The sequence below is a fragment of the Manihot esculenta genome, chromosome 3 (genome assembly GCF_001659605.2).
Source record: "Manihot esculenta cultivar AM560-2 chromosome 3, M.esculenta_v8, whole genome shotgun sequence".
Lineage (NCBI taxonomy): Eukaryota > Viridiplantae > Streptophyta > Magnoliopsida > Malpighiales > Euphorbiaceae > Manihot > Manihot esculenta.
The window spans coordinates 18,052,255-18,077,643 of NC_035163.2; the positions used below are offsets into that span (position 1 = coordinate 18,052,255).

General features: G+C 30.5%; 3 protein-coding genes across 6 annotated transcripts; 1 reads left to right on the forward strand and 2 right to left on the reverse strand.

Moving 5' to 3' along the window:
- Positions 1 to 1,199: 1,199 nt before the first annotated feature.
- Positions 1,200 to 8,010, reverse strand: LOC110603772 (glucan endo-1,3-beta-glucosidase 4). 4 transcript variants are annotated; one of them, XM_021741674.2, is made up of 6 exons: positions 7,871 to 8,010; positions 7,400 to 7,574; positions 4,663 to 4,774; positions 2,662 to 3,909; positions 1,804 to 1,831; positions 1,200 to 1,698 (listed from the first exon to the last, which is right to left on the reverse strand). In XM_021741674.2, exons 3-6 carry the CDS (start codon positions 4,727 to 4,729, stop codon positions 1,551 to 1,553), a joined length of 1,491 nt encoding a protein of 496 aa, XP_021597366.1. In that variant the 5' UTR covers positions 4,730 to 4,774; positions 7,400 to 7,574; positions 7,871 to 8,010; the 3' UTR covers positions 1,200 to 1,550. The 4 variants fall into 4 exon arrangements, with proteins under 4 accessions (XP_021597366.1, XP_021597365.1, XP_021597367.1 ...); XM_021741673.2 differs by having other exon boundaries at positions 7,761 to 7,912; XM_021741675.2 differs by lacking the exon at positions 7,871 to 8,010 and adding an exon at positions 7,743 to 7,838.
- A 3,860-nt stretch (positions 8,011 to 11,870) lies between these two features.
- On the forward strand, positions 11,871 to 14,004 carry LOC110603130. Its single transcript, XM_021740818.2, has one exon. The coding sequence runs from the start codon at positions 11,941 to 11,943 to the stop codon at positions 13,801 to 13,803; it is 1,863 nt and encodes a 620-aa protein (XP_021596510.1). The 5' UTR covers positions 11,871 to 11,940; the 3' UTR covers positions 13,804 to 14,004.
- A 3,213-nt stretch (positions 14,005 to 17,217) lies between these two features.
- LOC110603470 (IQ domain-containing protein IQM2) lies at positions 17,218 to 20,753 on the reverse strand. The gene is made up of 8 exons (XM_021741209.2): positions 20,522 to 20,753; positions 19,550 to 20,073; positions 19,276 to 19,456; positions 19,081 to 19,169; positions 18,889 to 18,979; positions 18,571 to 18,801; positions 18,355 to 18,456; positions 17,218 to 18,244 (listed from the first exon to the last, which is right to left on the reverse strand). The coding sequence occupies exons 2-8, from the start codon at positions 20,026 to 20,028 to the stop codon at positions 17,444 to 17,446; spliced, it is 1,974 nt and encodes a 657-aa protein (XP_021596901.1). The 5' UTR covers positions 20,029 to 20,073; positions 20,522 to 20,753; the 3' UTR covers positions 17,218 to 17,443.
- Between the last annotated feature and the right edge of the window lie 4,636 nt (positions 20,754 to 25,389).

Genomic DNA, 25,389 nt, shown 5'->3' on the forward strand with positions numbered 1-25,389 from the left:
GAGGTGATGTATATAGATTTGAAATACTCCACTACAATTTCCTTGATCTCACTAAAATTGTGTTTCCAATAGCCATTAGCATCAAGAATGCCATTAATAGTGTTTCTTCTCCTACGTTGGGATAAGTGTCGCGTTATGATCAAGCCAATCCTGACGAGTATTCTGGCCTAAAATAGTTCCTATTTTTATCTTCTGAGCCAAATCTCTCCCCACTTGACGAATCTTATCCCTTCAAAGGATATGATTTAACATAGACTCAATTTAATCTGCTTGTTGTACAATGTCAATGTGAGTCATTAATTACATAATTAATATGATTTAATATAGACTCATTTTATCTATATTTATAAAGCAAGTCAAATCTTTTTAAGTTCCATTTATTTTACAAAAAATATTTTTTATAAAAATATTTTATGTAATTTGAAGCATTTAAAAAATTTAATTAATAAAAAATATTTTTCTAATTAAAGAAAAAATTAAGTCATTTTTCACATTTTAAAATTTTTATTAAGATTTCTATTTATTAATTTAGTAATATATTTTATTTTTTAAATTCAAATTAAATAATAAAAAATAAATTATCTTATTAAAAAATATTTTCTGTATTATTTTCTGCAAACAAAACATAATTTTAAAATTATGATATGGTATTTTTTTTTTTAAATAAAAACCATGTGGTATCTCTATAATTATTTAGAATTGCCATATGAGATCTTTTAAATTATTTACCTCTCTCAAACTTGCCATGAGTTATTATTGTCTCTTCTTTTTTATACCAAACTTAATTAATTAAATTAAAAAATAATTAAGAAACTTAATTAATCATTTAAGAAAATTAATTATTATACAAATTTTAAATAATTTAAAACAAATTTTCTTTAATTCTATTGTATGAATATTTTATTTTTATTTGATCATTTATATCATATTTAGAATTAATTAACATTGTAGGTTATGAAATTAATTAATAAAAAGTTATTTTCTAATATTGATTATATTCAATTAGGAAAAATTATTATTTCAATCTAATAATTTAAATAGTTTAATTTGAGCTTACTACTTTCATATAAATTGTCAATTTTAATTTAGACTTAACCATGGCTAATTAATTAATTTGTGTCTTCATTTTATTATCATAATTTAGTATTCTTTTCTCTTCATTTGAGCCCAATTTGTGTATGAAGTAGGAATAGTCCCTGTGATATTTAATTTGCAGAGCATTTTATTATCCCAGCAGAAGAGAATTTCAACAGAGGATGCAAGACAGTCTTTGCTACCAACAGATCTAAACAGTTCCATTGTCCTAAAAATAATGGTCTACTTACTCAAAAATTACACACCAGAAACCCCAAGGCCAAACCTCACTACACAAAAAGATGAGGTGAAAGGAAAGGGACTAGAAAAAATGACAAAAATATTTGAAAATTTTCCTATCTTTAATGCATGCACATAGTTTAATTAACAAACCATCTTCAATACAGCTACAGCTACTCATCTTCTGCAGTTGCTGAACCACCTCACTCGGAGCAAAAATGATTTGATGTTCCATGTCATAGCAAGATGAGAGCCAGAAGTGCTGCAGTTAATAAAGACTGAAATATAGAAGCTTGGAAGTTCCAACTTGAACTCTCTCCCAGAGTAGTTGTGGGTCCTAGAGCCACTGGTGGAAAAATAGCCCCACTCGTGTTCGAACTTGAACTGTTTCAACATGCATAAATTTAGAGCCATCAGATTAAGCAAATGATTATAAACTATATTTTCTACATGGGAGTGAATCAATTATAAGCAGATTTAGATTCCCACCTTCCTGTAAAGATGCAGGATCCATAACCTGCAAAAAACCAACATCAGTGGAGATGGCAATATGACGAAAAAACATGCATACTAGAGAAGAACTGTCATAAAAATGCTTGATTGGGAAGAAAATAATGCATTTAATTATTTTCCCTTTTGTCCAAGAACTGCAAACAATTGAAGAGATGCCAGGCAACAGCAATGTTCACGCCTCCTGGGAAACTTCAACCAAAATAGAACTTGTACAAAATTGCATGGCTGTTTGCTGGTTCATGCAGTTTGGAGAACTTCCTTGTTTCATGAGAATACAAACTTTTTACTTGAGATTTTTCAGTCATGTGATCTTAGGAAGCAGGAAAGGTATAATCAAGCAGAATACTCATGAGAGGAGTGGCGTTTTCAGATTCACACATAGCTAGTGAACTTTTCTGTTGCTTGGCGAGTACACTGTTTTTAAATAAGATTTTTGAATAACATGATCCCACGAACTTGTGATGAGCAGGAATGCACATCCATACATATCATATGAACTAACAATATTTTGATCTAAATAGCATTAGAAACCATTTCAAATAAATATATAGAAAAAAACCCTACTATTCTCATCTTCCAAGCCTTGAAAGCCGAGATCATGTATGTCAAGTAACTAGTTTGTCAGAGAACCAGTAACACAATGTTTGCCTAGTAAACAAAATTGTAAAGAGCCATTTCAATTTGGGGATCATCAAACAAGAAGTCCATGGAAAAAGGTTATATTTAGGTGTCCTTCATCAAAAAAGCTAGTTCAGAATTAAATCACGAAAAAGCAAAATTGCAGATGTTACTCATAATATCAACGAGTGGAAAAAAGGGGGCAGAGCAACATACTGGGGTCCACTGTAGTTGTGGTGGCAGTACCATCAAAGTCGCACGTTCCCCCAGTACTATGCAGTTTTTGATAATAATCATTATAAGCATAAGATGCATGGTTTTGGTAAGTATCAGGAAGATAACAAGGCTGCCCTTGTTGGATAGCAGAGCAGTTAGCCCCACCTTGCCCACAAGCCCAGTTCAACCCTTCTTGCAACTTTGCAGAATCTGCACTTTGTTTAGCAACACAGTAGGTGACAGAAGAATTTCCAGTAAGTCGATTGGAATTACTCAAACTAAGAGCATAAACTGCAGTGCCATTGGTGAAAAATAAGCCCCAGTTTTTCTTTGATACAGGCCCAGGCTTCTTGTCTTCATTGAACAACTCATAGATGTATGTATTAGTGGGTATGTTTGGCCGACTAGGTGGGCCTGAATCATTTAGAACACGCCGGATCAAATTATTATTGAAGGCCTCAGCATTTTCAACAGTGGCATCAGGTTCATTGGCTCCGCCAAGCCAAGGCCAGCCAGTCTCTGTAACAATAATGGGAATCCCAGAAATATTGAAAGCATCTATGGCATAATAGGTAGCATCCACCATAGCATCAAACATGCTGTTATAGTGAGAAAGAGTGTTGGGGTCAACAATCTGCTTGACAGAGGGAAGTGGTCGGAAAAGAGCATAATCAATTGGGAAAATTCCATTCCCCGTCGTGTAACCATGATAAGGATAGGCATTTAACATGTAACATGAATTGGTGTTCTTCAAAAACTGAAGGAGCTGGTAAATTGTAGAATTCCAAGTAGAATTAAAAGTGGCAGTTGATGGTGGGAAAGGCCTAGGGATAACATCCATGGACTGGGGAGTTGAAACTTTGACCAGAAAATTTAAATTTGAAGCAACTAGAGCTTTATGAATGTAATTTATTGCAGGAACTAGAACAGCAGCAGCATTAGGGATTGTGGTAAGAACTTCATTGCCAACTGCAATTGCTGTAATATTGGTAGAAGGTACATAAGAAGCCACATTTTTGTTAACCCATGCCGCAGCTGCAGCGGGAGATTCCCCAATCCCTAGGACTTCCTCATTTTTTATACCAACCATTACTTCAATCCCACTATTAGCAAGGGCTTTCAACATGTGAGCATCAGCATCATAGAGGCGCACATGAGTAATTTGATTAGCTTTAAGGATTGCAACCACATCTAAAGCTGATGGCATGTTGGAAACACCAGTTCCAATGTTTATTCCTACATATGCGCCTACAAATTCAAGAATGTGATTTAGTAAGAAAAGTAAAATGGATAGCATGATCTCTGCCCTAATGACCATTAAAAGCAAAAGATAACAGTATCCTTGTTTTACGTGTAGCTTATGGTAAGTCAAATTCTTGTTTTCATTCAACTTTATCGCACAAAAAAATAAAACTTGACTTGCTCGGTCAACTAACCATAATTATACCAGTAATGCATTTTTAAAACTTGGTCATCGAAACCAATTGATTCTTTTACAATTACCAAAACTGATATTTCCAGATATATGGCACAAATAAAGATTTTGGCAGTCAAATAACTCTGATAATCACAAATCACTTGCAAACAGAAGGCAAAAGAGACATAACTGAACTGGAGTTGTGTAGATTGTCCATTGCAATGATCACCCTTTTATAATTTTTCTAATCCTTGCAAAAAGAGGAAGGATGAAGGCCTCGCAGTGAGGACTCCAAACCTCTAAAGCAGATTAAATGATTGGCATATGATAACTCTGATAATCACAAATCATTCATAAACAGAAGGCAAACAGATAGAACTTAACTGGGAGTGGCGTATATTGTCCATTGCAATGATTCATCCTTTTATAAATTTTTCTAATCCTCACAAAAAAGGAAGGATGGAGACCTCGAAGTGAGGACTCCAAACTTCTGAAACAGATTAAATGATTGGCATATTTGATCTAAACAACACCTTAAATATATAGATAATGAGAGGTACCAGAAAAAAAGTTTTTCAAGTTACCTATTGCATTGCTGAACATGCAAAAAAGGAGTAAAAGAAGACTTCCAAACCATTTCTTGAGCACCATCCGATCCAAGAAACTTCTGCTTTTTAGTCCTTAGCTGGAGGTAAACTACAAAAGGTTCACCAAACACATGCTATAATGTCAAATGGATGAGGCACAAATAGACAAAGGCAAAGTCTTACCGAAGCTGACACTATAGGAGAAACTTGTCAAATTCCATTTATAGGTTAAACACAAATTAAAAATACATAACCTTGAAATCAGTTGACAAAAACAAAATTACCAAAAGATTGTCAAGCACAATGATCTAGGACTCACGTCAACAGGGCAATAAATGTAGTTATCATCTTAAACAAGAGGAAAAAGGAAAACCAACAACAAGAAAAGCAAGATATATAAAGTGAAAACCTATATAGACTTAGGAACTCATATAAAAATTATGTCCATAAGATCAGAAAAATTATTCAGCCTCTAGTTAATGCAAAGCCAATGCCAAAAGTCCAACCCAAAACACCAAAGATATGTCGCATATTGAGAAACGCCTTTGAACACATTTTGGATGCTTTTGGAGATGTATCCAATATATGTTAATAAAGAAGAAAACCATTCCTAGATTTTTTAGGTAGGACTAAAAACTAATTTTATTCCTCAAAATAGCATTTGAATATAAAATCAGGAGTGAAGGGCATAAATTTTCATTCTTTTAGTTATTGCCTTTGAATTTGACACATAAAATAAAGATGCTGATCTAAAGAAATTATTATATGTTTGGAAGTTATGTGAAGATAAAATGTCCACATTGAAGCGGGACAGGATAAATGAAGGAAAAGTAGGTGAAAACTGAAAAATATCCATAAACCACCCATTGACTTAGGGTTTCAGATTGGATGGTGGTGTCAAGCCCATCTGTATATTTCTTATACAAGGCCATCAAAAAGGATTCTCTCTAAGTGTTTTGGGCACCCAGATCATAGTATACCAAGTAATGGTTCAAAATCATCGCATATACTGAATTAGTTAGCAACTAACAATGATCAGACTAGTATGACCAATTCTAAATCTAACAAACTAGTGGGAATTCCTAACATGTACCATGTCTCTCCATTTAGCTCTTATTAAGGTCAAACTTTCTAGTAGTTCTAGTCTCTAACTTTTCTGCTAATCTTCTACCACTTGAAATCACTCACTAGCAAAACCAGTAAACCAAAAGTCATTCATAGGTAAAGTATTTCACTTTATATGCCAGAAGATGTCAAGAAAATCAAATAAGAAATGCATCACCTTGATTGAGAACAACCTAATTGATCCGTTCATGCATACTTTCCGATAATACTGAACAAAGTATTCTAAAGAGGCTGTTTTCACTTGAAACTAATAGAAGGAAAAGATTTCTTGTGGAGGATCAAAGAAGTGCTAACAGCAGCTGTAAATCACATGAGAAAATGTTGTTTCATGGTTTCTATGATGGTGGAAAACCATAGCTTGTAACAAGTCCTGCATTATTTGTTCCCCCTTGAAAGATACAGCAGGCTCCATTGGAATAAGCACATGTCCAAGCCACACAAACTTGTATTGCTTCTCTCTCTCAAAATTTTTATTTTTGTATAATTTCACAAAGTTGAATTGGTTTAATTTTACAGCTATTTTTCCAATTCAATAATATCCCCATATTCCCTCTTTGAGGGGTAAAAATATACAAAAGTTGAAAATCATTGATAGCATCTGTAAATTCGATCAATCCACGTCCTTTACTAGACTCCAAATATAAACAAATTATTTGCAAAATTTTCCTTAATTGTGTGACCAGGTCAATTAACCTATTCAAATTGGTAACTGCAGCTAGAATAGTGTTAATGAAAAAAAATTAGCAAATGAAGTCCCATGCAGTTCTCAGCTTCATGCAATTATTTGCTTCAAATCTTTCCTAGCAAGAGGCCTACTTTAACAAACATCATTTAGTCACACACACAACAATTCGGAATTTTCTATTCTAACTTTTGACAGAGGACAGAACATGGCCAAACCCAGGGGAGAAGGACAAACTATGGTGACCACAAGCTAATAACCAATAGTTAATAGTTGTAAGTTGTAACCATGTAATTCAAGTAGATAAAACTTAAAGGACACTTTGTCATCTTAGTCGTCTATCACATTATAACGGAAGCCGCTCTCTTAAGGAATGCAAGTTCAGGCCGTTTGAAGTGCAACCACTTCACAAACCTCAATCTTACCAACATAATTCCGTAATAAGACAATAGTTCCAATAATCAAACATGAGAAAAATGAAAGTACAAGGCAGCAAAGTAGCTGCCTGCAAGGATATAAAAACAGCCCTTAACATGGGAGAGTTCTTAATTTGACAACCTTCAATTAACCAAACACATTGTAAAGTCAGCTATTAGTGTGAAAATATCACAAGCTTCTTCTATATCAACAACAATGACCTTAAAATTTTAAGTAGATCCTTTTCTCCAGTAACAAAACATGGAGACGAATCTGCATCTATCTTAACCCAACTTCAATCTAAAATTCCACAAACATCAAACAACCTGAAAACCTAAAGGAACCCAAAACAGAAGAAGCCTAATTTCCTAAGAAGGAAAGGAATCCCAGACTACAAAACACCAAATATCTACAAAAAGCAAAGCATCCAGATGCTAGAAAGTTGAAACCCAGAAGAAACCATATGTAGAAAATTCCCAAATGAGAGAAGTAAGAATATAAAGCAAGTACCTGATCCAACTTTGCGGAGCTGAAAAAGACCAAGAAACCTATAAGCAGCCTCCAAAGACTTAACAAAGCCCTAGAAAAGAACAAACAGCAACAACTGCTTCAAAGTTCAAAGAGCAAAACAATCTGAGCAGCAAGCCCCCAATACTTAGAATCCAAAGCGCAGTCTAGCCAGATCCTGAAACCCCACTAAAGGTCATTTACTAGTATGAAGGGAAAACAATACAAAGCTGCACAGGCATCACACTTGATAGAGCTAATACAAGCAGCAATCAATCATTAAAAAGAACAAAAATGCCTTCAAACCAGACCCCACCAAGTGAAAAACGATAATTAGATAAATTACATAATTATAGAAGATTACAGAGATGAGAAGCCTCTAATGGCCGCTTTTCTTTCGTGGATAGACCAAAAAGAATAAACCTTTGCGAATATTTGCTGTCTTTTGTTTGTCCTATTTGAACATTTGAATACCTTAATACTGTAGAGTAATGTAGAGCAGTCTGGGGGAGAACACATTGAGATCATCGCCGTCCATTTGTAATCACACAACTGACTGTTGATGATGGCTGATGGGTATTATTCTATAAAGAAAAAAATTGAGCCTTGAAAGAGAGAGAGAGAGAGAGAGAGAGAGAGGGAAAAAGAGATTTTTTTTTCTTTTCTTTTTTCTTTTTTGTTCTTCCTTTTTTTTTCTTTTTCTGTGAATTTCCCTCCAAAAGTCATTTTTCTGAGCTTGAAAAAGAGAATCCAAAAGTCAAAAGAAAAACGGTTTGGCTTTCAAAACAGGTTTAAACGGAAGGAACTCTGCTTCTTCCTTATTAATGATATACTTGCTGAATTGACGCCGGTCACTGTTTTCTTTTGCTTTTAATTTCTTTTTTTTTTTCAAACAGGAATCAGGGATGGGGAGATCAAAGAATCTATAATGCATTTTTAATTGTCTTAAAACTAAATAATATATTTTTTAGTTTTTATTAGTATTCAATAATCTCTATTTCATTATTGGAAATATATTTATTATATAAATTATTATTTTTTAATAAAATATTAATTATTATGCATTTCAACTAGAATAAAAAATTTTAATCCATCTCTTTAAAAAAATTGAAACATTCAGAAAATTTAGCTAATAAAATATATTTTTTTATTAAAAAAAGAAATAAGATGTTTAAATGAAAATGACTTTATATTTAAAAAAAACAAAGTCATTTTTAATTTTTTATCTAAATTAATTCATAAAATTTTAATTTAAGTTTAATTTAACTTTAAAATTAGAAATTTTCATTTAGATTTTCTGATTTATTGAATTAAATAAAAAATTAATAAGTTAAATTACGTAATTTCAGGGCTAAATTTTTTTATTTAAGTAAAAAATTAAGAAGATTAATTTATTGATTTTTTTTATTTTTAGATTAAATTGAATCAAATTATAATTTTAAGTTTAGTTTAAATAAATGGTTAAAATAAGCTAAAAATTAAACTTTTTGGGTAAAATTAGGCAAAGAAAAACTGATACGTTGTTCAAGTGACAGAGAAATACCTAGGAAATCTGAAATTGCAAAGGGTGAGAGAGACAGAGATGGACCAGATGATGGAGTGAAAAGTCTTGAAGGAAAATTAACATAAAACAAATCACTGTGCCCTAAAAAGAAGACAAATGTTGAAACGTCCTTTGCTTTTTTGCTTTTACTTGGTTGTAAAGTGCCATCTTCATTTTCTTTTTAATAATTATAATAACTACAATAGTTTTTCTCCCTCTAATTTTTCTAATTATAAATGTTATTTAATTTTTTATTTATTATAAGTCATTTTTTTAAAATATAATTTATTAATATATTGATATTTAAATGTATTAAAAATAAAATTAATTAATTTTAAAATAATTTAATTAGTAGGATTATTTAATTCTAGTATATTGATATAAATTTATAATATACTGCAAAAAGATCAAATAATATTTATTTTTTTAAATATATTAACTACGTATTTTTAAATAAAATGTAAATGTAGAACTAATCTAATTTTTGAAAAAAAATTATAAAAATAAAAAATTCATAGTATAAAAAATTTAATGAAATTAAAAAATATATATTCCTATGAATTTCTATAGGTTCAGAAATATCCTCCACCATCAATATTAAAGACTTGTAAAAACGATAAAAATAAAAATAAAATTTCGACCACCTTAACGGGAGAGAAGCAAAGTAACAAAGGAAACCGTCTATCCGAAAGCGGCGAAAGTTAAGAAAAAGCAAAGAAAAAAAATTTATAATATACTGTCTATTAAATTACGTTATAAAAGTTTGATAAACTGATATGTAGTTCCACATGTGAAAAGGAAAATCCGAATACTGTAGCATCTGATTCCTCATCAAGACTCGCTCTCCCCTTAAGAGGACAGGTCTTCACATAAAATTATCGTTAACAGTTATAATCAAGCAGATTCTCATTACGCTTATAATCATCAGATCCTCCGATCAATTAGTCAATGAAATCCCTTATCAATTAGATGGACACTAGCCAAATTTTTAGGAAATATTATAGTCAACTCTATATTCTTACAGTATAAAACCTAATGATCATATTGACAAAAGTACATAATTTTTACACAACTACTCTTAAGTTCTAAGTAATTTCTTACATTCGCTCTTTTCTTCAGTTTACTGACTTGAGTATCGAAGTGGCTACCGTAACTCTATCTTCTTACAGTATAAAACCTAATGATCATATAGACAAAAGTACACAATTTTTATACAACTACTCTTGAGTTCTAAGTAATTTCTTACATTCGCTCTCTTCTTCAGTTTACTGACTTGAGTATCGGAGTGGCTACCGTAGACGTCAACCACCTGACGTTCTCTTTCTTGAATGTTGACTAATCGCAACATAGTTTTATTTCGGCTATATCATTTGGTTCCATTGTCGGAAAATCCATTGAATTCTCTCTGTTCATTTGAATTAAAACTAGTCTTTTATTTCTTTTCTCTTAAAAAATAAATCTTTTTTTTTTCTTCATTTATCGAAATGGCTGAACAGCTCATGAGTTGCTGCTAAAACTGCTGCCAATAAAGGGGTAATCATTTCCTCCACTCTTGGTAGTAGATAAAACACTCCATTGATAGTCAATGAAGCAGATCTCAATAATTTGAATAAAAAGTAAATGCTCCAATACATCAAAAGGTTGTAGGCTACTCTCGAGCAATACAAAACTAGGGAGAAGCATTATTCATGACTATCAGGGGAAGAAAGAAAGTCTCCGTTGATATCCTAAGGAATCGGATATAGGCGATTCAGATGTGATCCAAAGGGAAGGCCAAGTTTAAGGAGAAAGAGTTATTAGATGATGCTCTGAAGAACGTCGATTGAAAACTGGTGCAGACTGTTCAAAAGTACTAGAAGGAGCAGGAGGAAAACTATGGCCTGAACGATACCTCGCCCTTGTTGAATAAATCTTATTAGAAACTTTTTCAACCAGGTTCAAGCTGCCAAACTTAGACAAATATGATAGAATAGTAGATCTCAAAAATCACTTAACAATTTTTAGGACGATTATGCAGTTTTAGAATATCAATGATTTTGTGATGTGCCAAGTGTTTCCATCAACACTCCAACATCTAAGTTCAGATTTAATTCAAAACTTTATATAATTTGTTATATTATTTAAATATCTTTCTTTTTAAAAAAAAATCATTTTTTATCTTTAAAATTCTTATTAAAATTTCTATATATAAATTATAAATAATTTTTATTTTTTAAATTAAATTTAAGTAATAAAAAATAATTTTTAAATATAAATTATTTTATACAAACAAACAAAAGATAGAGGGCAGAAAGCAAATCCAAAGCATCTTCTTCATTTTCCCATGGCCGTAAAAGTTCAGCACCTCAAGCTCTTCCCTCCTCAACTCTTAGACAACAGGTAATTTTTTTCTATTTCCCTTCTCTCTCTCTATGCATAAGATGGCATATCAAAATGTGTCTACATCTCAACATAATTTTCTTTCTTGTGGTTATGAATTTACAAAGAAAATAATGAACTTTGTTGAAGCAAATCCTAATATCTTCAATACTACCCATATAGAATATAAGGTTCCATTATTAGGAACTACAACAGAGATAAAGCTTCTCATGTGCAGTACTGTACTCGTGGATTCAACCCTTAAAAAACATCAATCAAACTATGTAATTATACAGATAAGAAAATGAATATATTGTTTAACTTTTATTTTTTTTATTTAATTAAAAATATTAAGTTATTTTATAATTTAAAATTAGAAAAATATTATTTAATTATTATAAATATTTTATTTCATTAATATAGGACTAATATGAGTTTAATTAAAAAGATTGAAAGTCTATTTGGTCTAAAGGTAAAATTGGGTTTATTTGAACTTTAATAAAAACTTTAGGGGCTTCTTTAGCCTTTTGCCTTGAGATAAATCGAGTAATAATTGACAATTGAAATAGTATTCCCTGACTGTCGAAGCAAGAAAAAAGTCGAGGAAAATTAGCTCTGCATCGCTGGCCTTCTGATCCATTCAATGGATACCATGAAGCAAATATTGGCAAAGGCGATCCGATTAGCTGATCAAGTGATAAAATCTGCCAAAGATGTTGCCTGCTTCAAGGATGAGTGCTACAACATCAAGTCCTATGCTCAGAAGCTTGCAGCCCTCCTCCGCGACATGTGTGCCCGCACAAGATCTGAATTCTACGAGCGGCCCGTACACCGGGTCATCAATGAGACTGAACGAGTCCTAGATAATGCTCTTTCTGTTGTGCTCAAATGCTGTAACAATAGTTTCATAAAGCGCGTGTTGGTGATAATCCCTGCTGCTGAATTCAGAAAAGTTTCGAGCCAATTGGAAAGTTGTGTAGGCGACGTTTCTTGGCTCGTGGGCATATTATTTATGGCCGGTGAAAATCTCATGCTTCCTCCCATTGCTGCCAATGATCCAATTCTTGCTTGGATTTGGGGGTATATTAGTATGCTATATCATTGCTCACCAGATGATCGGCATAATGCCGTAAACGAGCTACTTTCTCTTTCTCGGGATAGTTATCGTAACAATAAGTTGATTGTACATGAAGGAGGTGTCGTCCCATTGTTGAAATTGTTGAAAGAAGGCAGAATAGAAGACCAAGTCATCGCAGCCAAGACAATTGGGACTCTAGGATGTGATTCGGAAACTACCCAACTCATCATTGATGCCGGTGTCTCGTTGGTGTTTGCGAAAATCCTCAAAGAAGGTGCTATGGAGGTTCAGGCTGAGGTGGCCTGGGCTATTTCACAACTTGTGGCCAAGTACCCTCAGTGCGGAGATATTTTCGCCCAACATAATATAATTCGCCTACTTGTTGAACATCTTGCATTTGAAACAGACCATGTTCAGAATGTTGTTGTTATCAATAAAGCCACCTCAGTCCTTGCACTTGTTATGGCAAAGACTCGCTTGGATATGAGAAAGGCAATTGATGAATGCAACGATGACAAGCCATATCGCATTCCATGTCCTCATCAACCAAATTCCTCACTTGCGGTTACAAGTTTCAAAGGTGGAGATTTGGAAGACCCCAACGTGAAATCCCGTATCAAAGGAATGGTGGCAAGAGCACTTCATCAGTTGGCCAAGAGCGACTCTTCCATATGTTGCAGTATCGCAGAATCAAGGGCGATGACTTCTTTTGTGGTTCTTCTTGAGGAAGGAACAGAAGATGTTCAGCACAGTTCTGCCATGGCATTGATGGAGATCACAGCAGTAGCAGAGGAAGATACAGTTTTGAGAAGATCTGCTTTTAGGCCAAGTTCACCTGCATGTAAAGCAGTGGTTGATCAGCTAGTGAAAGTCGTTGAAAGGCAAAGCACTCACCTTCTTATCCCGTGTGTTAAGGCAATTGGGAATTTGGCACGGACATTTAGAGTTACAGAGACGAGGATAATTGCCCCATTAGTTGAACTTCTTTATAGAAATGAAGCCAAGTTTTCTGAAGACCCGCCACGCTCCAAATTTATTGGGAATACAAGGTTGCGAGGTTCATTTACTAGATTGATTCGACGTCTTGGTGAAACAGAAGCTGAGATTTGCAGAGAGGCTCTAATGGCCCTTAGAAAGTTTGCATGCCATAATCATCTACAAATAGAGCATTCCCAGGCAATTGTAGACGTTGGAGGGGTAGCTCCCATAATCCAGCTGGTGGATTCTGGAGATGAAATGGTTCAAATCCCAGCATTGATTCTGTTATGCAACATTGCCCTGCATGTTCCCAATGGTGAAGGGCTCGTCCGTGCTTATAATTTGATAGAATGGGCATCCAAGCAAGGGGACTTGACCCAAAATGAAATGCTGCAGACATTGATACCAGAGGCCAAAGGTAGGCTGGAAATTTATCACACCTGTGATTGATGAAACCATATATTTTGCATTGAAGGTTATATTTTCTGTCTTCTTCTTGTTGTTGTGTATCTTTTTTTTGTTTTTTCTTTTTCATTCTCATTCCAGTAGATTGTACATATAATTAGCATCCTATTAGATTTTAGAAAAGTTCCAGTCTTGTGGAAAGAGTACACAGAAGGAGACGTCTGTATAAAATTCTGAAATTTGGGGTATGTTATGTAATCTGGTGTGAAAATGCCTTAGGCTATGTTTGCATGGGTAATTATTTGAAATAGTAGGAAAATGCGAATTTGATAGGAGTTTCATACATGTAAGTAAACTAATAGCCTAACAATCTAATAGTTATATACTTACTCTAGGGCCTAAATTTTTTTAAAAAAATAAAATAAAATCCAATTTCTTGTAATTGGGTGTTATTTGGTTAATCATAATAATTTTGCTCCATTTATAGAAGTTAGTTGTAAATTTAGCCATGGTTAAAATTAAAGTTAACTTTGGATTTAATAATTAGAACTAGAAGCAATCTTGAATTTGATATTAGTTGTATACATGTCATAGCATTGATCTGATGATTAAAAACTATATGCCTTGATAAAATTTTACTTATAGATTGTCCTTCACTCTTAGAAAATTTGAATTTAGTGTTATTATTTACAGCAGTAAGTCTCAAATTGCTTGACATCAGCAAAAAACAAGGTGGTTCAATTTAATTCAACATCTTCTTAGCAGCTTGTAATTGCTCATTAGAATCTAGGCTTTTTGAGATTTTGGATTGAAAAAAAAAATTAGTTTTTTGGATTTAATTCAAAAAAAGCAGTCTAACTTTTTTTACAAATGCATTAAATATGAAGTTTGACGGTCAAATTTGAATTTGATAAATAAATTTGAGTTAAATTTAAAATGTCAAATATATATATTTTTCAATCCTAAAATCTCAAAATTCCCTTAGAATCTGAACCAAACTAAAAGGACAGTGAGTCCCTGAAATCTGTGGATTCTCTGTGAGATTGTTCCTTTAACCTAGATCAAGTTTAGCAATTTATTTCTAATTTTTCTTTTCTGTTTTTTTTTTTTTAAAAAAAAAAAGAATAATGCTGGTGAAATAAAATAATATTTACTATTATTATTTTATATTTTCTATTGCTATGAAAAAGTTTAATGTCTGATAATGAAAATATTAGGATCTGTTTGGTATTATTATTAGAATCTATAATTGAAAAAAAAAATATATTAAAGTATATTTAAAAATAATTTAAAATTAAATTTGATAAATTTCAAAATTCAATGCTAAACTAAAATGAAAAATATGAACCTTGGGTTGAGTTTATTGGGCAATCGGAGAGCCCACTACTGTGTGATGGATGGTGCTGCTTTGGAACTTTGAGACTCCATACCCTTTCGTTTTTCCCTTGTTTTTTTTTTTCTTAGTAAAAACTTATGCCCATTTCAACTATTAAATTGATCCTTACAATTTCTTTTTGTTTGGAATACTTCATTTGAGAAAATAAATAAATTCTTACACTATTTTTTTAAAAATTTAAAAGAATTATTGAATTTAAACAAGGGAACCATATATTAATTATTTTTTAATATATTATATAAAAAAAAAACGAAACGGGAAAATAATTGGTTTGTCAACTAACATCTTTTAGTTATTCACAATTACATTTAAATTTAAAAGTAGCTGATATTTTTTAAAAAAAATTAATTAAGAGAATCTTAAAATATGTAAATTTATTAATATTTAAAAACTTTAAATTGAATTGATTATTCATGTGATCTATCTACCCGATAAATTGAAGTTTTTATCAAAAAATTTGCAATTAAGTAATTTTTTTATTTTATAAAGTAGAAGCGTTTAGCATATATCTATGATAAATTATAATTTATTGAAAAAAAAAAAGCCTAGAATTCCCTTAAGAAAGCAAAAGAGGCAGTTCAGTCTATGTTAATCTCCCAAATATGTGCAGTTAACTAAAATTTTGAATAGGATAATTATGAATATGAAATACAGTAATTAATGGTAAATAATTTAATAAATACTAATCCTATAGATGAAATGAATTTAGTTTTTTAGACTAAATAAATTATATTTTTTGGACTTAAAAATACCTATTCATCCAATCAAAATTAAAAATAAAAAATAAAAAAACACTTAAGTTTTGATTGCGCCTTTCACCAGGATTTTGTAGAATTTTTTTTTTTTGACAGTTTAAATAAAAAAAATTAAATTTTAATTTAGGGTTTGATTGCTCACATCATGGATAAACTTTATCCTTAGCACTCTTGATAAAAGCGCTACGAGTATTTTAATTTTTTTTAAAATATATCGACTAGCCTATGAATATTTGCCGGCCGACATTTAAAATTTTTTTTAATTATAAATTTTAGCTGGACACCTATGTGAATGGTGCTAGATTAAGACATTAATTTTTTTTTATTTTTAATATATTATAATAATATATTTATATTATATTAATTTAATAATATTATTTATATTATAATTTTTTATAATAATAAATATTATAAAATTAATATTATATTATAATTGATTACACGTATATAGTTACATAAAAATAATATAATAAAATATAAATATAATTTTTATAATTTTAAATATCTATATTTATTAATTAATTTATTTATTTATTTTATAAAGTATAAATAATTTAATCATTTCATATAAATCTAATCACATTTGATCGCATATAATATCATTTTATAACTTTAAATATTAAAATATTTTATATATTAATATTTAATATATTTTATTATTAATATTTAAATAAAACATATTACGGTGGAATGAAAGTAATTTTAAATTTAATTTTTATAATTGTAAATATTTCTATTAATTAATTAATTAATTTTTTTAATAAATTATAAATAATTTAATAATTTTATACACATAGAATAATATCATAATTTTAAATATTTTTATCTATAATTTTATTTATTATTAAGTTTTACGGTACTCTATTCATTAAAAGAAACGTTTATTAAATTAAAATTTTAATAAATAAAAATGACTCATAAAATGGATTTATGACTCTAATATATTAGAGCTCATGAATGTTAGTAAATTGTAAGTTTAATAAATTTTTAAGTTTATATTTAAAAGAAAATATAAAAGTTAAAATTTGAAGTTTATGTTTAAAATTATAAAAGTTATATTTATATTTTATTATATTACTCTCCTGCGGCTACATGTATAATATTAATTTTATGATATTAAAATTAATTTTATTGACTTAATAAAATTTTTTTATAAATATTAATTTTATAATATTAAAATTAATTTAATTGATTTAACTGAATTTTTTCACGTAGAGATTTTAAATTTGAATAGAATCAAAAGTGAACCGTTGAATTAATTGACTTCACAGCTCACAAACACCGTACTCAACAATGATCTTGCTGCAATATCCAATTCCGAAAAATGAAAGAATATCTCCTTTTTGTATTAAGGGGGTTTCAAAATCCCACAAGATCTTACAAATTTCATCTCATATGGTACAACATGAATGAACAGCCAAAAAAAAAGAAAAAATGTATAAAATGTAGAAAAGAAAATGAATGATAATGAATCCCTATATCATCTTTTCTATTCACAAATAAGTTACAAACTAATTCTCACTAACGCCACATTTTATCTACTGATGTCATTCCCACACTTGAAGGACTGTGTTCTAGAGTTTGGAAGGCTTCTGTACATCGCATTCGCCTTGTCAAGCATCGGTGGATCATTGGTCGCGGCTGCTGCTCCACCAAACCCAGTTAGCAACGACAGCTTTTGGCTGAACCCACTGATACTGTTCGAGTGGACTATCCTTCTTGGAGACAAGTTCACTTGTTCCAAAGCTCGGAACTGGAGCCCCGACGGATAATCCCTAACACAGCCTATACGTGGGCCTGCTCCAGTTGTCCATTTGCAGGACAACTTTCTGCCCAACTGAAATGACTTTGTTCCCTTCTTTGAATTTATCCTTTGAAGGATTGCTTCTTTCGGAATGTCTTCTACTTCATTGTCTTCGTCTTCTTTAACTTTTTTCTCTGGAAACTCATCACCCTGTTCAATACTGAATCTTTCATCTGCAGATTCGTAACCATCTTTTTCCAGAGGGTCTGCAGACTCATTCTTGCTGGTTGGTCCAGGAGTTGAATTTTCACTCTCTAAATAGTCAAACTGTTCATCCCTCTTTGGTATTTCAAGATTGGTCAACAGCCGACTGGAGTTGCGGAGTGGTCCCGGCTTCTGTTCTTCCAATGCTGCAGAAGTCCCATCTTGCATCAGATCAGTGGTCTCTGTTGTCCAGTTTTCAGCATTGATTTCTTCATTCTCTAGGCCATTCACAGTTTGGATCAAGTCCTCATCAGATGAGTGGCTTCTAATATGTCTACTGCTTCTTAGCTTATCAAGCGAGTCTCCTTCCTCATCCACTGGATTAGTCTGAAATATCAGAAAGAAGAAACATCAGCACGGCATGATCTTATAGTTGTGATCTCTAATATTTGGAACTTAAAGCATAAAATAAAACAAGAGTTATTTTATTTCTTTACCTTTACATCAGTGAGATCCACATTGTTTTCTCGGAGAAATGAAAGGAAGTCCTTAAAATTTTCTTCTGTAGGCCGATAATGTCCACTATGAGGCCAAACTGCCTGTTGAAAATAGAAAGAGCTCATTGTTAACAGACAATTAATATGTGAGGACTGCTAAAATCACTAGGAAATGGCTACAGTATCATGTAAATGCAATGAGCTGAGTCGCTATACCTTAAGAATGCCACCTTCAATGATTAATCTGCCAGCAGCAATTGTGGCTCCTCCAGCCAAGAAGCTAGAATGCTGGAAAGTGCCTTTCTTTTTCTTGCCAACATACAAGATCTTAGATGTACTTAGGACAAAAATCCACTTGGCATCTGCGGTGGTGTGAAGCAGCTTCCCTGTCTGTTTGTAAATGAACTTCCCATCCTCCACAACAACTTCATAAGCCTTCCTTTCCATCTGCAACAGTTAATATTTCCATCAGTTAAACATTCAAGTTAAAAAAGGGGGAGGAAGATTCACACAGCCAAGCTCATGAAAGCTCACCGGACCAAGATACTTGATGCACTGTTGTTGAAGTTTGGATCGAGAACATTTTTCAACAATATTTACTTCTTTGCCTTCGCCTATATCTAGCCTGCATTTCAGAATGTATATGTTAGTTTAAATTCAAATCTATGATGTCTAGAATCAAAATTTGAATTGCTAAGAAAGAATCTTTAGATTAAAGAAAATTACCAGTAAAAGAAAGGTTCTCTACTCTTAGAATGAAGCCATTTTACATAATAGAAGTGTAGGTTATGTCCATATCGATGGCGTGGATCAATCTGTTCATTTCACAAAAGACAACATAGATATCAAGTTAGCAAGACCAAATAGAGAATAACAAGCTATAAACTTCATTTGCATAGAAAATCTTTAAATCCGACTTACCGCTTCAAGCCAATGTTGTAAAGCAAGCTTTTGAGCTTTTTCATTTTTTGATAAACCTTTCCCAACCTTGGCAGCTCTTGTTCTTGCTCTTGACCAACGTGAAATAGCAGTTTCGTGTTTCTCAATATCAAAGAAAGATATAGAACTGTGCTTGAGTTCAGCAAAATCTAAAAGTTTCCACCTATAACAACAAATAATTGCATTATAAACATGCTAAACCTCTAAATTTTAATTTAAAAAAAAAAAAAAAAAAACATTTGTATTCGAGACATACCAGCTCTGCTCAACAAGGACTGCGCAGTCTGCAAGCTTTCTCCTAGTTCTGAAGCTTTTATACACTTTCTGCAATTTTACAGCAGCTTGATGTTTGGGATTGGCAGGATCGAAAATTGGAGATTTTTGGAGTGCTACTACATCATTATCTGCGTTTTGTGGCTGATCATCCTTCATTTTAATCTCTGCATTAACTGATACAACTGCAGGATCCTTTTTTTGGTCCACTGAAGGATCTTTACTAGGCATCCAAATTTCCAAATCTCCCCCATTAAAGCTAACAGATCTTTCCACTCTCATCTTCCCAGAGCCCAAATATTTCAATATCTTGGTCTCCAAATCTTGACTACCAAAATTAGTAGATTCCACAGACGTTTTAGCGTCATCATCACCAAAGCAAATAGATTTCTCAGTAACAAATTCTAAGGCCTTCTCCAAATCACAGTATACATCAAACAGGCATGAATAAGAAATTCCCATTCGAGAATGAAAAAGGTTTATGGCGACCTATATGGTCTTCGATTCCTGTCAAAAAAAAAAAAAAAAGAAAGAAACAAAAATGTTAAATTCCATGTCTGTTGATGCATTAACATAATAAGCATTTCAATGGAACAACTCTACAATCTAAATAAAACTCTTCAAGGATAGATAAAAATACATTTTCGATTTAACTAGAATCAGTCCAATGAAGAAAACCCATTTCCATGAAAATTTTCCTAATTCTACATGAACTGACTGTACACTACTACTTGCCAAATGCAAACTAACCCATTATTAAAAGAAAATAGATCTACAAAACCCAGATAGCAAAAGGCCAATTCTCAAAGAAACAATAGCATTTCAAAAGCAATCATGGAGAAAATGAGAGAAAAAAGAAATGTCCCAGAAACGGCCATTTCATGAATATACCACAAAAACGAGAAACAACCAAAAAAAGGAAAAGAAAAGCAAGAAACAGAATCAAAATATTTACCTTGAGTTGTGGATTTGTAACCCAATAGAGAAGTCGTAGAATGTAATTATGAAAAGGGACAGGCTGATTTTTCACCTTTTCTCTGTGTAAAGTTGAAGTTTGAGGCTTTGAAAAGCAGAAACAACGATTGCTTACCTAGTCTCGAATGAGCTATATATATAAGGCATGAAGATAGAGAGAGAGGGGACACTGAAAGTGAGAGTTTTTTAGAGAGAGAAAACTGTGTTTGTTTCCAACCACGTGGAGTAGACTACTGGAGTGGTGAGGTGAGGGGTTTCGCCTGCTAAACTATTATTTGAATTTTTCATTTTGATTTCTGTTTTTTAATTTATGAAATTACAATTTAGTCCTCTGTTATTGAAAATTTTACTTATTAATATGTTAATTTTAAAAAATTATATTAAAATGTTTTTAAAATATTAAAAAATTTATTAATTAATTCTTTCATTAATTTTAATTATTAAATATTAAAAAAATATAAAATACTATCAGTTAAAAAATAATTAATTTAATTTTTTTATAAAATTATAAGATTAATTAATAAATTTTATATATTATAAAAATTAAATAGTAGAATATTTAATGTTTAAAAAATTAATTATTTTTTTTAATATTTAAATATTTTTTAATAAATTTTTTAAATTAATAAATTAACTAATAAATTTCATTAAATCTAAAAAGTAAAATAATTTTTTTCTTTTAATTATTATCTATGCTTTTATAATTTTTATCAATCTTTACTTTTTTTAATTATTTTAAAATTATTATTCATTTATTTTTTATATTATAATAATATATAAATAAACTATTATAATTTTATTTAATTTTATCTTATTTTTAAAATAATTCCTATTAATTATGATTACATCTCTCAATTTTTAATAAATTTTAATTTATTTAAAATAGATATAATTAAAAAAATTAATAAAAATATTTATTTTTTTAATATGTATAAAAAATAACAAAAATTATGAAATTAATAATAAAAATATTACTGTTATTACTGAAATTTTATGAAAAAAAATTTTAAGTAAACTTAGTTCACTATCACCTTAAAAATATTAAAGTGAGTAATTTATTTTTTAAGGGACGATTGTTTTTTTGTTAAAAAAAATAAAATTTAAAAATTGAGAAATTAAAATTTAAAATCTTTTAAATATTTATTCATATACATTTATCACTGAATTGAATTAAATTTTGTGAGTGTTTTATATCATGTAAAATATTTTTCTTAAATTAGGAGTCCAAAATTATTATTTTTAATTGATTTATTTAATACATTATAATAATAATAAAATAATAAATATTTTAATTTTAATATATATTTTTAATTGTTATGTGTGTGTTAGAAATTGAATTAAGTGGCTCATAATCGCCATCGCTTATGTCATGAAGAGTTTTCTGTCTCCCAAGTAATTGCTGAACTACCTTAACCTCCAAGCTTTTTGCATATTACTTGTCATTCTATCATTTGTCAATTTCAAACATGTCAATTTCTTTTTTAGAGTCAATTGAATTTATCTTCTTAATTAGATCCAGTCAATTTTTTTCATGGATAAATTAAAAAATAAATATTATTATAAATTCAATTTTCTTAATCAATAAGATGAATTGCTAAGTAATTTTGATTTATCTACTACATAATTTATAAAAAAAAAAATAATTTTGACTTATCTAATTTTTTTATTATTTTAAATTTCAATTGAATATTAAATAAAATGATAATTTACAAAAAGCTAGAAGAAAGTTGTGGTGCGGAGATGATGTATTTGCACACGTGAATTGGTTTTGGAAGGGTATGAGTTGTTGAAAATTTTAATTAATTTATTTTCATGGAAAATGAAAGCTCAAAAGTTAGTGAAACTTGGATGGGTTCTTCTCCAAGACCCACGAGGTTGACTTGGAAGAGGATTTTGATTGGTTAATAACAACAAAAAGCTCCTAATTATATAAAAAAGTCTAATTTTCTTATCTCTACTTTAAACTTTAATCTTTTGTTTTTAAGTTAATTTTATTTATTTAAAGCTTTTTATGCAAATTTTTGGTGGCATATATTTAAATATATTGTCTAAAATATTATCTATGTGGAGAAGTGATATTTTAAGCCAATTATTCATTGTATTTTGGTATAAAACAATTTATGTCTTAGTTGCTTTATGCCCCACTTAATAAATATCCAGTTTTTATAAATAATTTTCTCCAATTATTCATTCACAATCAATCATCAAGTATTTATTTAACTAAATCCAAAAATTTTTGCAACTTTGATTTGATAAGTTCTAATATTTGAAAAAATAAAAATAAAAATTAAATTAAATTATCATAATTTCTATTGCATTTAAACAGTGCGTCATGTACAAAACGACTTGCCGTGTCAGTGCATGCTTGTCATCTTCTTTCTCGTATTCGCATGTTTTTGTAATTTTAAAGCTCCATTTTTGTAGATTTAAAATACAATAACAATGGTGATTTTTAAACAAAAAATTGTGAAAAATAAGTGAGATTGATTTGATGAACAAATTATTAAAATAAGTATGTCTATTTTAACTGATTCAATTAATTACTATTTATACTGACTTCAAGATTTCTGTATAATAATTAAATCAAAAATTAAATTATTTCAATCATAATAAATTATTTTTTTTCATTTAACTAAAAAAGAATAATTAAAAGATAAAGAAGTTATACAATAGAATTTAAAAATTATAAAAGTAATTATCATAAAGATAGAATTAAAAAAATTACTTTTCACAAAAAAACTTGCTTTCTTCTTTCATTTGTTCACAATTAAAGGCTATTTTCCTTTTTCAATTTGTAATGTATTTATTAATTGCTATCAATCCATGCCAATCTAAGAATAATGCCTTCTATTTTGTGCCTCTCAAAAAGACTAACGAGGAAAATATAAACTCTTAAGCACCGAGCCCACAAGCACCCCAGCTTGAATGACAAGTTGTCAACATTGTTTAAGTATGTAAGATTTCTGCAAATTAATCCGCTTAATCTTATGACTAACATCATTACTTTTCCATCAAAAATTAGAAATAAAATATTTAAATTAGCACAAAATTGTTAAAGATAACGAAAAAATAGCTATAAAATATACAGAGATAGCAACACATATTGAATCAAGGTCGCCCAACCTGCTTGTGAAAGAAACTTTGGCTTCCATGATTGAGTTTTAGCTCGAATTCGATCTTTCATTATTTGTAAAGTCTGTATTTTAGATCAACCTAAAAATACTGAGAGGGCTAAATACTTATGAGGATCTTGCATCTCTTGCATCTGAAACAGTGCTAGAAGCTCGTGTGAAAGCCAACGGGATTTTCTTGTTGAAAAGTAGATAAGACTTATAGAGATTTATTCGTTGTCCAAAAGCTGACATATAAGATTGAAGAAGATGAAGCAAGGTAGCGGCTTCTTATCTTGTTACTCTAGCAAAAAGCAATGTATTATCAACAAAAAAGACACTTATAATAGTCCAAGAAAACAGCAAGAGTATAATTCCCTGAATATTTTCCTTAGTCTTAGCAATAGCAACCAAATATAATAATTTTTTCTCGTGAACGGAGCAATGGGTTCACTATTAACAAGTACAGAAAAACTGATAGTTGACACACATTGCATAACCAACTGAATCCACTTCCTAGCAAAACTTATTTATAACAAAGTTGCCTGCAAGAAACCCCATTCCACTTGATCATAGACCTTATACATATCCAACTTCAAAGCCATAAAATGTGTTTTACTATTGGAGGTAGGTAGATAATGAAATGCCTCATGTGCCATCACAGTATTATCTTGAATCACCCTAGAGGGAATGAAAGTAGTTTGATCATGGGGATGAGGAAATCCATCAATGACTTTAATTGCCTTACCATGGTTTTGGAGATGATTTTACACACAAAATTGCAAAGGTTTATATGTCAAAACTGATTAAGCCTAACTGGATTAGGACATTTTGAGATGAGGACAATGTTAGTTCTATTCATCATGACTTTATACACAAAATTGAAAAGGCTTATAGGTCGAAACTGATTAAGCCCAATTGGTTTAGGACATTTTGAAATGAAGATAATATTAGTTCTATTCATTTCCTTTAACAAATATCCACTATCATAGAAGCTTTGAACAACATGACACAAAGCCGATCTAATCTCTTTCCAATTATTCTAATAAAAAATAGCAGAAAATCTATCAGGTCTTGGAGCTTTAGTACCTCCTAACTCAAAACCCGATGCTTTCACCTATGCCTCTGTCAATGGAGCCAACAATGCTGCATTCATTTTATTAGTGACCAATCGTGGAATAAAAGATGTCACCTCATAAACTTCCTCTATCTACCAGCCGTATATTATTTTTAAAAAAACTCTCTGACTAGACATCTAATTGTATTTGCTCCCTCGATCTAACTATCAGATTCATTTTGCAACCTAACTAGCAATGAAATTTTGTTATTGACGTTGAATTGTGGTGAGATGAAAAAACCTCGAATTACGATCCCCATCCTGAATCCATTGAATGTGATACCTTTGTTTATGATGAAATTCATCTCTCTTCCACAACTCATGAAGTTTTGCCAATAGACCATCCTCGTTAGCATCAACTGTAGGATCAAAAGGAATAAGTATGAGTCTCTCCTTAACTCCTTGTTTATTATGATTCATTTTGTAATAAAAAATTTCACATAAATTCTTATAAAATTATATATAATTTCTATTTTTTTAATTAAAATTTTTTAAAACTAAAAAGAATTGAAAAATTTTCATTCCAAACAAATTAATTATTTAAAACAATCAATTAAATTGATTACTTTCAAAATTTTTAATTTCAAATGGAGGATAAGAATATAATTATCATTGCCATAG